At 37.7% G+C, this 12,459-nt stretch overlaps 1 protein-coding gene across 5 annotated transcripts in view; it reads left to right on the top strand.

Annotated features, from left to right (window-relative positions):
* Positions 1-12,459, top strand: part of PRKCQ (protein kinase C theta) — a 159,505-nt gene that overhangs the window by 79,842 nt on the left and 67,204 nt on the right. For all 5 annotated transcript variants that reach the window (XM_067700760.1, XM_067700752.1, XM_067700736.1 and 2 more), the window contains one exon: positions 1,654-1,827. In XM_067700760.1, coding sequence (XP_067556861.1) covers positions 1,654-1,827 — 174 coding nt within the window. The remainder of the gene's footprint in view (positions 1-1,653; positions 1,828-12,459) is intronic.

The raw sequence follows: 12,459 nt of genomic DNA, 5'->3' as shown, positions 1-12,459 counted from the left end.
TGGGAAGTATGGTTCCTCATCAAAATGGTAGCCTCTGTATTCTGGTTCTCCATCGATTTTAGGCCCAGGAGAACAAACTGCATGTTTTCTGGGGATATGTATGTACATCATTCATTTGCCTGAATTCTCATCTAAGCTCTACCCCCTCTATCAAGCCAGCTACCCCACAGTTATGTGTCTGCACTGTATTATTTTAAACACAGACACGTGCATTTTCACTATTGGTGTAACATCATTAACGTCAACAATCCCTAAAAGTCACTAAAAGAAGCAAATGGCAAGTGGTTTTTTTTTTAAGTATAGTTGATTTACAATATTAGTGTCAGATGTATAACATAATGATTCAGTAGTTTTATAGATTATACTCCATTTAAAGTTATTACAAAATAGTGGCTGTATTTCCCTGTGCTATACAATATATCCCTGTTGCTTATTTTATGCATAGTAGTTTGTATCTCTTAATCCTATACCCCTATATTGCCCCTCCCCCTTCCCCTCTTCCCACTGGTAACCACTAGTTTGTTCTCTATATCTGTGAGTCGCTTTCTGTTTTGTTATATACATCCATTTGTTTTGTTTCTTAGATTCCAGTAACTGTCATTTAGAAAGCATTTTACAGTTCACAAATCACTTTACCACCTGGTATTTGATTTTCACAACAGTCCCGTAAGTCAGCAGTGTGTTGCTAGTTACGCTTTTACACATTCGGGAACTGAAGCAGCCCAGGGAGGTTAATTTGCCCACATTCCCACAGCTAGTAAGTATCTGTGAAATGAGGCCTGAGCTGGGGTTTTCTGTCTCCAAATGCCATGTCCTCACTCCTGTCAATCGTCTGTGGCTGCATCATTTGCAAAAGTGAAAGTTGGTGAAACTCTCCATTACATGCCATCTGGTGTCCTTTCTTATAAGATTCATGAAATCAAGTGGAAAAAGTAAACTTTGGAGTTAGATTTCCCACTGAGTAGCTCCATGAATTTGAGAAAGTTACCCTTTGAGCCTAGTTTGTTTAAAATTATTACTATCTATCTGTGTTGCAGAGTGTTCTGAGCTAAGAATTAAATAGATCCTAAAATTAGATAGCACATGTGAAGCACATAGCAGAATGCCTGACACATAGTAGGTCTTGAAGATAATATTAGTGTCTGTGCCATCAGAGGAAATGCTGTGCATTCTATAAGCACATCAGGAAAGCTCAATTCCTCACATATTCTTTTTCTGCCTTGAAAAAGTGGCTAAAACTTAGAGTAAGGTTTTATGCTCATTTTCAGTGATACTTCAAGAACAATCAAGTCCTCCTTCCACTACTTGCTGCTGCTTCCTTCAATACATATTTGCCTCTGAATGGTTTTATAAACTTACTCAGGTCCCTGGGTAGACAGGGCACACTTTTTTAAATAGAATTTCTCAGTGGCTGAGAATAACCCATCCAATTGCACCATAGTTTTGTGAAACCCTTTGAAAGGTAGAGAGAGGATGAAACCGTTCTGTATCATCCCACACCTGTGAAGCTCTATTTGTCTCCATAAAGAGGGTGGAGGAGGATTGGAGAAGTCGTCTTTTCTCACCCAGTACATCTCTCTCAGGACTTCGTGACTCTTCTTTAATGAGCGTGAATCCAAATTCTAAAATAAAGTGTCTTCCCCTTCCCTCTAGGTCTTCCTAGCGGAGTTCAAGAAAACCAATCAATTTTTCGCAATAAAAGCCTTAAAGAAAGATGTGGTTTTGATGGACGACGACGTGGAGTGTACAATGGTAGAGAAGAGAGTTCTCTCCTTGGCCTGGGAGCATCCGTTCTTAACGCACATGTTCTGTACGTTCCAGACCAAGGTAAGGCTATCCTTCATCTCTGCCTCTCACCCCAGTAAATCTGGGTGCTCCTGGCAGCCCTCATCTGGAGACATGGGATACTCTCTCCGTTTATTTCTTCCATCCATCCAAATAAGTTTCTTCTGCGCTAAACACCATTGAAATATTACTTAGAATTTTTTAATGTAGTTGATCGGGAAAGGGCCTTACTTCTGGATTTGTTTGTTTTTTAGAACTTGGCTTAACTTATATAAGCAGTATGTGACTTGCTTAACAAGGCAGTGCTTTGTGAGAGGGAAAAAGTGACATCTGTTTATTCATCTACCATATGTGTATTTGAAGAGATGAAAGTTGGAAAAATAGATCAAAACCTGTGTGCACTGTTATTTTCCTTTATAAGGCCAGTAGAAGATCACCCTTTAGAGCGGGCTTCATCAGTGAGGCCCTGAGCATTGTGGTAAAAGGGTGAATTTTGTCAGAAGTGTCTCTTCTGGGAGAATTCTCCTCCTGATCTCCTTTTTCCTTAAAATTAAAAAAAAATTTTCGTTTGACTCATTTTAGAAAATTTGGAAAGTGCGTATATGCTCAGAGAAGAAATCATTTTAGAAAATTGATTTTAGAAAATTTGGAAAGTGCTTATATGCTCAGAGAAGAAATCATTTTTAGAAAATTGATTTTAGAAAATTTGGAAAGTGTTTATATGCTCAGAGATCATTTTAGAAAATTTGGAAAGTGCTTATATGCTCAGAGAAGCAAATCATATGTAATCCCATCACTTGGGTATACTCACCGTTAATACTTCTAAGTTTATCCTTCTAGATTTTTCCCCCATTAGATTTTTAAAGGTAAAAATAATGACCTACTGGAAATACCTCCTGTTCTGTAACTTGCATTTTCAACACTCTCTACATTTCCTCACATCTGTGGGTATTCTTCTACAATTTATCTAATTAGGCTACTTCTAAATTTTGTTCTGATTCGAATAACACTGAAATGAACATCCTTGTAGTTCAGTCTTCCTGCACAGACATAATGAGTTTCTCTTTTTATTTTTCTACCCTACTTGACCCTATATCCCTATGTATGAGAGCCTAGAATAATAAGCAGACCCATGTGGAGCCATATGGTTAAGGTCCAAAGAACATGAGGAGTTTTTCTCTTGTTCTCTTTCAAGCCTTGATGAGAATGTCCTACCTTAGGACAAGTAACCGAGGACCTCAAGATGCCTCCAGCCACAGGAGGCGTTAGTGGGGAAACGGAGTCAGCCAGAAAATGTGGGCGGTCACTAGGGGTTTCATCACCACTTCTCCAGCTCCCAGTAGCTTCTCAGCAAGTGTTTAATTAGGGAATAAATGAATAAATATACTTGGCTAAAATAAAGAGAAACCAGACCATGAAAAAGCACTCAATGATCATATACTGTATTCAAAGCATTGTGAAGGATATAGAACGAATACAGTTCCTGACCTGGAGAATTTCATACTATAAAAAATTAAAGAGGCAAGAATGACACTTCTAACAGTGGTGAGTAATATTAATTGCAGAATGCAGACTCTAAGCACCAGAGCTGAGAAAACTAGAAAGTAGAATTTGAATAGAAATTAGAATAGGCAGAAAGGGTCTTGGACAGCAGAGGTGTAGGGGCTATAAGAAGGCATGAAGGAATAAAGGGATTATGATAAGCTCTTTAAAAGTAGGCTTATGTTTTCCAGCAGGAAGGAGTTTGGAATTTCTGATAAGGAGGGTTAGAAAGATTTCCTGCTAGAAATTTCCTCCTGGAGATCGTAAATATCTGCTGGTCTGGGATGGTGCAGATATTTTACTGGAAGACAAAGTAAGCAACTGTCCCACTCTCCTGGGCTGTGTTCTAGATTTGCTGTGGTTACTTACAATCTCATTTTTTCCTCTTGAAATATTGTGGGACTTTTATCAAAATACTAAATACACCTCAGACCAGGCTTCTAGGGGCATTATGTAATCAAGTTTCACTCGGCACCTTTCCCTGCTGTTTTTATATATTTGTTTGTATCATTGTTTTCGTACTGTGTAGGGAAGGCTGTTGTGAATCCCACTTTGCAGAAAATAGGTATGTTTCCTTCTCTGATTGTCAGTTAGAGCCTCAGGCAGAGTTTGCTTCTTTCCCCGTTACAGGAAATGCTCTTAAGATTTCAAGCCTATGTAATGCTTTACCAAAACCAGAAAAGTAAATGCATGAGAAAAAAGTGTCAGAGAATGTACATATCAAATGTAAAAATGACTGTCTCACTACTTAGATTTCAAGGAATTGAGTCCTTTTAGAAATAAGAGATGTGGGGGGGGCAGGGAGAGGCAAAGCTTACATTATACTTTCTGAAGGACCCTGATTTGAGATGTCCTGATTTTTTAATTTTATTCATTTTTTATTGAAGTACAGTTGCTGTACAATATTATGTTATAGGTGTACAATATAGTGATTCATAATTTTTAAAGGTTATACTCCATTTATACTTATTATAAAACATTGGCTAGATTCCCTGTGTTGTACAATATATCCTTGTAACTTATTTTATACTTAATAGTACTGATTTGTTCTTCAAACCTTGTATGTCAAACAAAATAACCACAAGTGAGTTACACACAAGTGAGTGTAAACAGCAGCAGTCGATATGAATCATGATTTCCTCTGGGTAATTTTTTAATGTAGTCAGTTGGGAAAGGGCCTTACTTCTGGATTATTTTGTCTGCTTGCTTATTTTTTAGAATTTGGTTTAACTTATATAATAACGAGGATTCCAAGCATATGTGACTTGCTTAACAAAGCAAAGATTGCTTTGGCTCTTTGGGGTCTTTTGTGGTTCCATACAAATTTTAGGATTATTTGTTCTAGTTCTGTGAAAAATGCCGTGGGTATTGTGATAGGTATTGCATTAAATCTGTAGATTGTTTTCCGTAGTATGGACATTTTAACAATATTAAGTATTCTAATCCATGAACACAGGATATCTTTCCCCATTTCTTTGTATCATCTTGAATCTTCTACATCAGTATCTTTTAGTTTTCAGACTACAGGTCTTTCACGTCTTTAGTTAAATTAATTCCTAGGTATTTTATTCTTTTCTGATGCAACTGTAAATGGGATTGTTTTCGTACCTTCTCTTTACGCAGTATACAGAAATGCAACACATTCTGCATATAAATTTTGTATCCTGCAACTTTATTTATAAGGTCTAATATTAGTTTTTTCACAGTTTCTTTATGGTTTTCTATGTATAGTATCATGTCATCTGCAAATAGTGACAGTTTTACTTTCTTTTTTCCAATTTGGATATCTTTCGTTTTCTTGTCTGATTGCTATGGCTAGGACTTCCAATACTATCTTGAATATAAGTGGTGAGAGTTGGAATCCTTGTCTTTTTCCTGATATTAGAAGAAGAGCTTTCAGCTCTTCACTATGGAATAAGTTGTTAGCTGTGGGTTTGTCATATATGGCCTTCACTAAATATGTTGAAGTGTATTCCTTCTATACCCACTTTGATAAGAGTTTTTATCATGAATGGATGTTAAATTTTTTTAAATGCTTTTTCTGTTATCTATTGAGATGATATGGTTTTTGTCCTTCGTTTTGTTAATATGTTGACTGATCTGTAGATATTGAACCATCCTTGCATCTCTGGGATAAATCCCACTTGATCATGGTGTATGACTCTTCTAATATATTGTTCAATTTGGTTTGTTTATATTTTGTTGAGGATTTTTACATCTGTATTCATCTGGGATATTGGCCTGTAATTTTTGTGTGGTGTCTTTGTCTAGTTTTAGCATCATGGTAATGCTGATCTCATAGAATGAGTTCAAAAGTATTCCTTCCTCTTTAATTTTTTTGGAATATTTTGAGAAGGATAGGTATTAACTCTTTTTATATATTTGGTAGAATTCCCCTGTGAAGCAATCTTGTTCTGGACTTCTGTTTGTTGGGAGTTTTTTTTTTTTTCCCCACTTATTCAATTTCATTACTGATTATCAGTCTGTTAGATTTTCTGTTTCTTCCTGATTCAGTCTTGAAAGATTGAATGTTACTAGGAATTTATCCATTTCTTTTAGGTTGTGCAATTTGCTGGCATATAATTGTTTATAGTTGCCTCTTATGATTCTTTGTATTTCTGTGGTGTCAGTTATAGTTTCTCTTTCATTTCTGATTTTATCTGGGCCATCTTTCTTGATGAACGTGGCTAAAGGTTTACCAGTTTTCATTATCTTTTCAAAGAACCAGCTCTTAAGTTTAAGTGATCATTTCTACTGTTATTTTTTGTCTCCATTTCATTTATTTCCACTCTGATCTTAATTATTTCCCTCCTATTAACTTCAGGCTTTATTTCTTTTTATAGTTCATTTAGGTGTCAAGTTCGGTTGTTTGAGATTTTTATTTCTTGAGGTAGGCCTGTATTTCTATGAATTTTCCTCTTAGAACGCTTTTGCTGTGTCCTGTAGACTTTGGAAAGTTGCATTTCCATTTGTCTCAAGGTATTTTTTATTTCCTCTCTGATTTCTTCAGTGACCTATTGGTTATTTAGTAGTACGTTGTTTGGCCTCCATTTGTTTGTGTTTTTTGCAATTTTCTTCTTTTGATTTCTAGTTTCATACCATTGTGGTCAGAAAAGATGCTTGGTATGATGTCAGTCTTGTTAAATTTATTGAGACTTGTTTGGTGGCCTAACATAACCTACCTGGAGAATGTTCCATGTGCACTTGAAAAAGAATCTATATTCTGTTTTTGGATGGAACGTTCTGTAGGTCATTTAAGGCCAGTGTTTCTTTATTGATTTTTCTGGTTGGATGATCTATCCATTGTTGAAAGTGGCATTAAAGTCCCCTATTATTATTGTATTACTTTCAATTTCTCCCGTTATGTCTGTTAATAGTTAGGTGCTTCTATGTTGGGTGCATAAATATTTACAAATGTTAAATCCTGTTCTTAGATTGACCCCTTTATTATTATGTAATGTCCTTCTTGGTCATTTGTTACAGTATTGTTTTAAAGCCTATTTTGTTGGCTATGAATATTGCTACCCCAGCTTTCTTTTCATTTCCATTTGCATGGAGTATCTTTTTCTGTCCCCTTACTTTCACTCTGTGTGTGTCTTTAGGTCTGAAGTGAGTCTCTTGGAGGCAGCATATAGTTGGGTCTTGTTTTTTGTTTTTAATCCATTCAGCCACTGTGTTTTGATTGGAGCATTTAGTCCATTTACATTTAAAGTGGTTATTGATAGATATGTACTTAGTGCCATTTTGTTAATTGTTTTCTGGTTGTTTTTATAGCCCTTCTCTGTTCCTTTCTTATGCTCTTTGCCTCTTTCCTTGTGGTTTAATCATTTTCTCTAATGTAATGTTTGTGTTCCTTTCTCTTTATTTTTTGTACATGATAGGTTTGTTTTTTTGTTTTTTGTTTGTTTTTTTGTTTGTTTTTTTTGTGGTATGCGGGCCTCTCACTGTTGTGGTCTCTCCCGTTGTGGAGCACAGGCTCCAGACGCGCAGGCTCAGCGGCCAGGGCTCACGGGCCCAGCCGCTCCGCGGCATGTGGGATCTTCCCGGACCGGGGCGCGAACCCACGTCCCCTGCATTGGCAGGCGGACTCTCAACCACTGCGCCACCAGGGAAGCCCCATCATAGGTTTTTGATTTGCAGCTACCATGAAGTTCATCTCTCTCTCTCTCGTATATGTATATGAGTTTATTTTAAGCTCAAAGTCACTTAAGTTAGAATGCATTCTAAAAGCACTACATTTGTACTCTCCTTGCCAACATTTTGGTTTTTATGTCATATTTTATGTCTTTTTGTGTATCCCTTCACTTCTTTTGTAGTTATAGTTGATTTTACTACTTTCGATTTTACTACTTTTAGCCTTCATGCTAGTTTAAGTGGCTGTTCCACAGCCTTTCCTATATATGTTCCTTTACCAGTGAGATTTTTTCTTTCATATATTCTCATATTTCTGTTTATGGCCTTTTCGTTTCACTTACAAAAAAATGTTAAAGGGTCTTCTTTAAGGCCAGTTTAGCAGTGATGAACTACGTTAGTTTTCACTTGTCTGGGAAACTCTTGATCTTGTCTTCAATTCTGAATGATAACTTTCCCAGGTAGAGTACTCTTGATTATAAGTTTTCTTCCTTTTAAATTTTTTCCTTTCAGCACTTTATCATGCCACTGCCTCTGGCCTGCAAAGTTTTTGATGAAAAGTCAGCTGTCAGTCTTATAAGGGTTCACTTGTAGGTGACTAGTTGCTTTCCTCTTGCTGCTTTTTCTTATCTTTAATTTTTGCCATTTTCATTGCAATGTGTATTGGGGTATATCTGTTTGGGTTCATGTTGTTTGGGACTCTCTGCTTCCTGGGCCTGGATATCTGTTTCCTTCACCAAGTTAGGGAGGCTTTCAGCCATTTTCTTTTCTCCTCCTGGGACCCCTATAATGTGAACGTGAGTAGGCTTGATGTTGTGCCAGAGGTACCTCAAACTATCATTTTTAAATTTTTTTTCTTTTTGCTGTTCTGTTTGGGTGATTTCCACTCTTCTGTCTTCCAGATTGCTGATCCATTCTTCTGTATCGTCTAATCTGCTATTGATTCCCTGTAGTGTGTTTTTCATTTGTTATTGTAGTCTTCGGTTCTGATTGGTTCTTTCTTATATTTTCTGACTCATTGTTGAAGTTCTCATTGTGTTCCTTTATTCTTCTTTCGAGTTCAGTGAATATCTTTATGACCATTTACTTTGAACTCTTAAATCCAGGTAATTTACTTATCTCTATTTCATTAGGGTGTTTTCCCCAGGGTTTTATCTTGTTCTTTCACTTGGAACATATTCCTCTGTCTCCTCATTTAGTTTGACTTTCTGGTTTGTTTCTATGAATTAGGTAAGACAGCTACATCTCCTGGTTTTAAGGGTGGCCTTGTGTAAGGAGTATCCCCTGTGTGGGCTGGGCAGCTTTGGCAGTCTGGTTGGGTCAGGCTCAGCCTAGGGGTGAGGGGGGCTGGAACTGGAGCAGGTATGGGCCAGGGGGCGGGGGCTGTCTCTGGGCAGGGTGTCCTGTGGCCACCCTGGCAGGATGGCTGGAGCAACATGAGCCAGAGTGGCCTAGGATATATACCACACCAAAGCCACCCCGGTAGCATGGCTGTAGCTAGTGCAGGCCTGGGCATGCTACGGTGGCCTTGGCAGGCTGGCTACAGTGTCTGGCCTGTTTTTCCATCCATGCACAGCACCTCCAACCCTGGAGAGAGTTCCAGCAGTTCCCCATGTGTTTGGCAGATGCTCTAAGGTTAGTAAATGGATTTCCTTCAAATATGGTCTAAAGTGTCCTTTAAATTGCTGGGGTTTTTTTTCTCACTGTGCACCAAGGTGGGCAAGTCTGTGCACAGGCCTCTCAGTGGTATCCCTCTCTACTGCAGATCGCTGTGTCAGGGGTGTTTCCTGTTGATGCTGGGTCTTGGTCCCTCCGTCATTTCTTGTGCAGAAGCTGTTCAATCAGCTCTTTGTTCTTCAGGAGAAATTGCTTTCTGTGTAGGTGTACATCAGTGTGTCCATGGGAGGAATCTTTTAACTGTACTCACTAACAAACTAAAATCTATTAGAAACAATCATAAAACCTTGAAAATACATGTCATAAATTACTTTAGAAACTCATGTTAACAAATGTTTCTTGTTGACCTGCTAAGTTCTATGTTTCCCCAACAGAGGCAAGACTCAAACTATATGGGGATTAAATTAGAAAACTATTTCCTTTTGCTACCTAATTCTAAGTAGTAAATAGAAAAATACAAGTTCTAGCTTGGAAGAGTAGTAGTCTGCTTTCTTGATTTTAAGATACCATCAATAATTAGATGCCCTGTTTTCTTCTCTTTTTTTTTTCATTTTAACATCTTTATTGGAGTATAATTGCTTTACAGTGGTATGTTAGTTTCAGCTTCACAACAAAATGAATCAGTTATATATATACATATGTTCCCATATCTCTTCCCGCTTGCGTCTCCCTCCCTCCCACCCTCCCTATCCCACCCCTCCAGGCGGTCACAAAGCACCGAGCTGATCTCCCTGTGCTATGCGGCTGCTTCCCACTAGCTATCTACCTTAACGTTTGGTAGTGTATGTATGTACATGACTTTCTCTTGCTTTGTCACCGTTTACCCTTCTCCCTCCCCATAGCCTCAAGTCCATTCTCTAGTAACTCTGTGTCTTTATTCCTGTTTCACCCCTAGGTTTTTCATGACATTTTTTTTCTTAAATTCCATATATATGTGTTAGCATACGATATTTGTCTCTCTCTTTCTGACTTACTTCACTCTGTATGACAGACTCTAGGTCTATCCACCTCATTACAAATAGGTCAATTTCGTTTCTTTTTATGGCTGAGTAATATTCCATTGTATATATGTGCCACTTCTTTATCCATTCATCTGTCAGTGGACACTTAGGTTGCTTCCATGTCCTGGCTATTGTAAACAGAGCTGCAGTGAACATTGTGGTACATGACTCTTTTTGAATTATGGTTTTCTCAGGGTATATGCCCAGTAGTGGGATTGCTGCGTCATATGGTAGTTCTATTTGTAGTTTTTTAAGGAACCTCCATACTGTTCTCCACAGTGGCTGTATCAATTTACATTCCCACCAACAGTGTAAGAGGGTTCCCTTTTCTCCACACCCTCTCCAGCATTTATTGTTTCTAGATTTTTTGATATGGCCATTCTGACTGGTGTGAGATGATATCTCATTGTAGTTTTGATTTGCATTTCTCTAATGATTAGTGATGTTGAGCATTCTTTCATGTGTTTGTTGGCACTCTGTATATCTTCTTTGGAGAAATGTCTATTTAGGTGTTCTGCCCATTTTTGGATTGGGTTGTTTGTTTTTTTGTTATTAAGCTGCATGAGCTGCTTGTAAATTTTGGAGATTAATCCTTTGTCAGTTGCTTCATTTGCAAATATTTTCTCCCATTCTGAGGGTTGTCTTTTGGTCTTCTTTATGGTTTCCTTTGCTGCACAAAAGCTTTTAAGTTTCATTAGGTCCCATTTGTTTACTTTCGTTTTTATTTCCATTTCTCTAGGAGGTGGGTCAAAAAGGACCTTGCTGTGATTTATGTCATAGAGCGTCCTGCCTATGTTTTCCTCTAAGAGTTTGATAGTTTCTGGCCTTACATTTAGGTCTTTAATCCATTTTGAGCTTATTTTTGTGTATGGTGTTAGGGAGTGATCTAATCTCATACTTTTACATGTAGCTGTCCAGTTTTCCCAGCACCACTTATTGAATAGGCTGTCCTTTCTCCACTGTACATTCCTGCCTCCTTTGTCAAAGATAAGGTGACCATATGTGCGTGGGTTTATCTCTGGGCTTTCTATCCTGTTCCATTGATCTATATTTCTGTTTTTGTGCCAGTACCATACTGTCTTGATTACTGTAGCTTTGTAGTATAGTGTGAAGTCAGGGAGCCTGATTCCTCCAGCTCCGTTTTTTGTTCTCAAGATTGCTTTGGCTATTCGGGGTCTTTTGTGTTTCCATACAAATTGTGAAATTTTTTGTTCTAGTTCTGTGAAAAATGCCAGTGGTAGTTTGATAGGGATTGCATTGAATCTGTAGATTGCTTTGGGTAGTAGAGTCATTTTCACAATGTTGATTCTTCCAATCCAAGAACATGGTATATCTCTCCATCTATTTGTATCATCTTTAATTTCTTTCATCAGTGTCTTATAATTTTCTGCATACAGGTCTTTTGTCTCCTTAGGTAGGTTTATTCCTAGATATTTTATTCTTTTTGTGGCAATGGTAAACGGGAGTGTTTTCTTGATTTCACTTTCAGATTTTTCATCCTTAGTGTATAGGAATGCCAGAGATTTCTGTGCATTAATTTTCTATCCTGCTACTTTACCAAATTCATTGATTAGCTCTAGTAGTTTTCTGGTAGCATCTTTAGGATTCTCTATGTATAGTATCATGTCATCTGCAAACAGTGACAGCTTTACTTCTTCTTTTCCGATTTGGATTCCTTTTATTTCCTTTTCTTCTCTGATTGCTGTGGCTAAAACTTCCAAAACTATGTTGAATAAGAGTGGTGAGAGAGGGCAACCTTGTCTTGTTCCTGATCTTAGTGGAAATGCTTTCAGTTTTTCACCATTGAGGATGATGTTGGCTGTGGGTTTGTCATATATGGCCTTTATCATGTTGAGGAAAGTTCCCTCTATGCCTACTTTCTGCAGGGTTTTTATCATAAATGGGTGTTGAATTTTGTCGAAAGCTTTCTCTGCATCTGTTGAGATGATCATATGGTTTTTCTCCTGCAATCTGTTAATATGGTGTATTGCGTTGATTGATTTGCGTATATTGAAGAATCCTTACATTCCTGGAATAAACCCCACTTGATCATGGTGTATGATCCTTTTAATGTGCTGTTGGATTCTGTTTGCTAGTATTTTGTTGAGGATTTTTGCATCTATGTTCATCAGTGATATTGGCCTGTAGTTTTCTTTCTTTGTGACATCCTTGTCTGGTTTTGGTATCAGGGTGATGGTGGTCTCGTAGAATGAGTTGGGGAGTGTTCCTCCCTCTGCTATATTTTGGAAGAGTTTGAGAAGGATAGGTGATAGCTCTTCTCTAAATGTTTGATAGAATTCGCCTGTGAAGCCATCTGGTCCTG

This window comes from Pseudorca crassidens, chromosome 1 (genome assembly GCF_039906515.1).
Source record: "Pseudorca crassidens isolate mPseCra1 chromosome 1, mPseCra1.hap1, whole genome shotgun sequence".
In the NCBI taxonomy this organism is placed as follows: domain Eukaryota; kingdom Metazoa; phylum Chordata; class Mammalia; order Artiodactyla; family Delphinidae; genus Pseudorca; species Pseudorca crassidens.
This window is presented reverse-complemented; position numbering and strand designations above follow the sequence as displayed.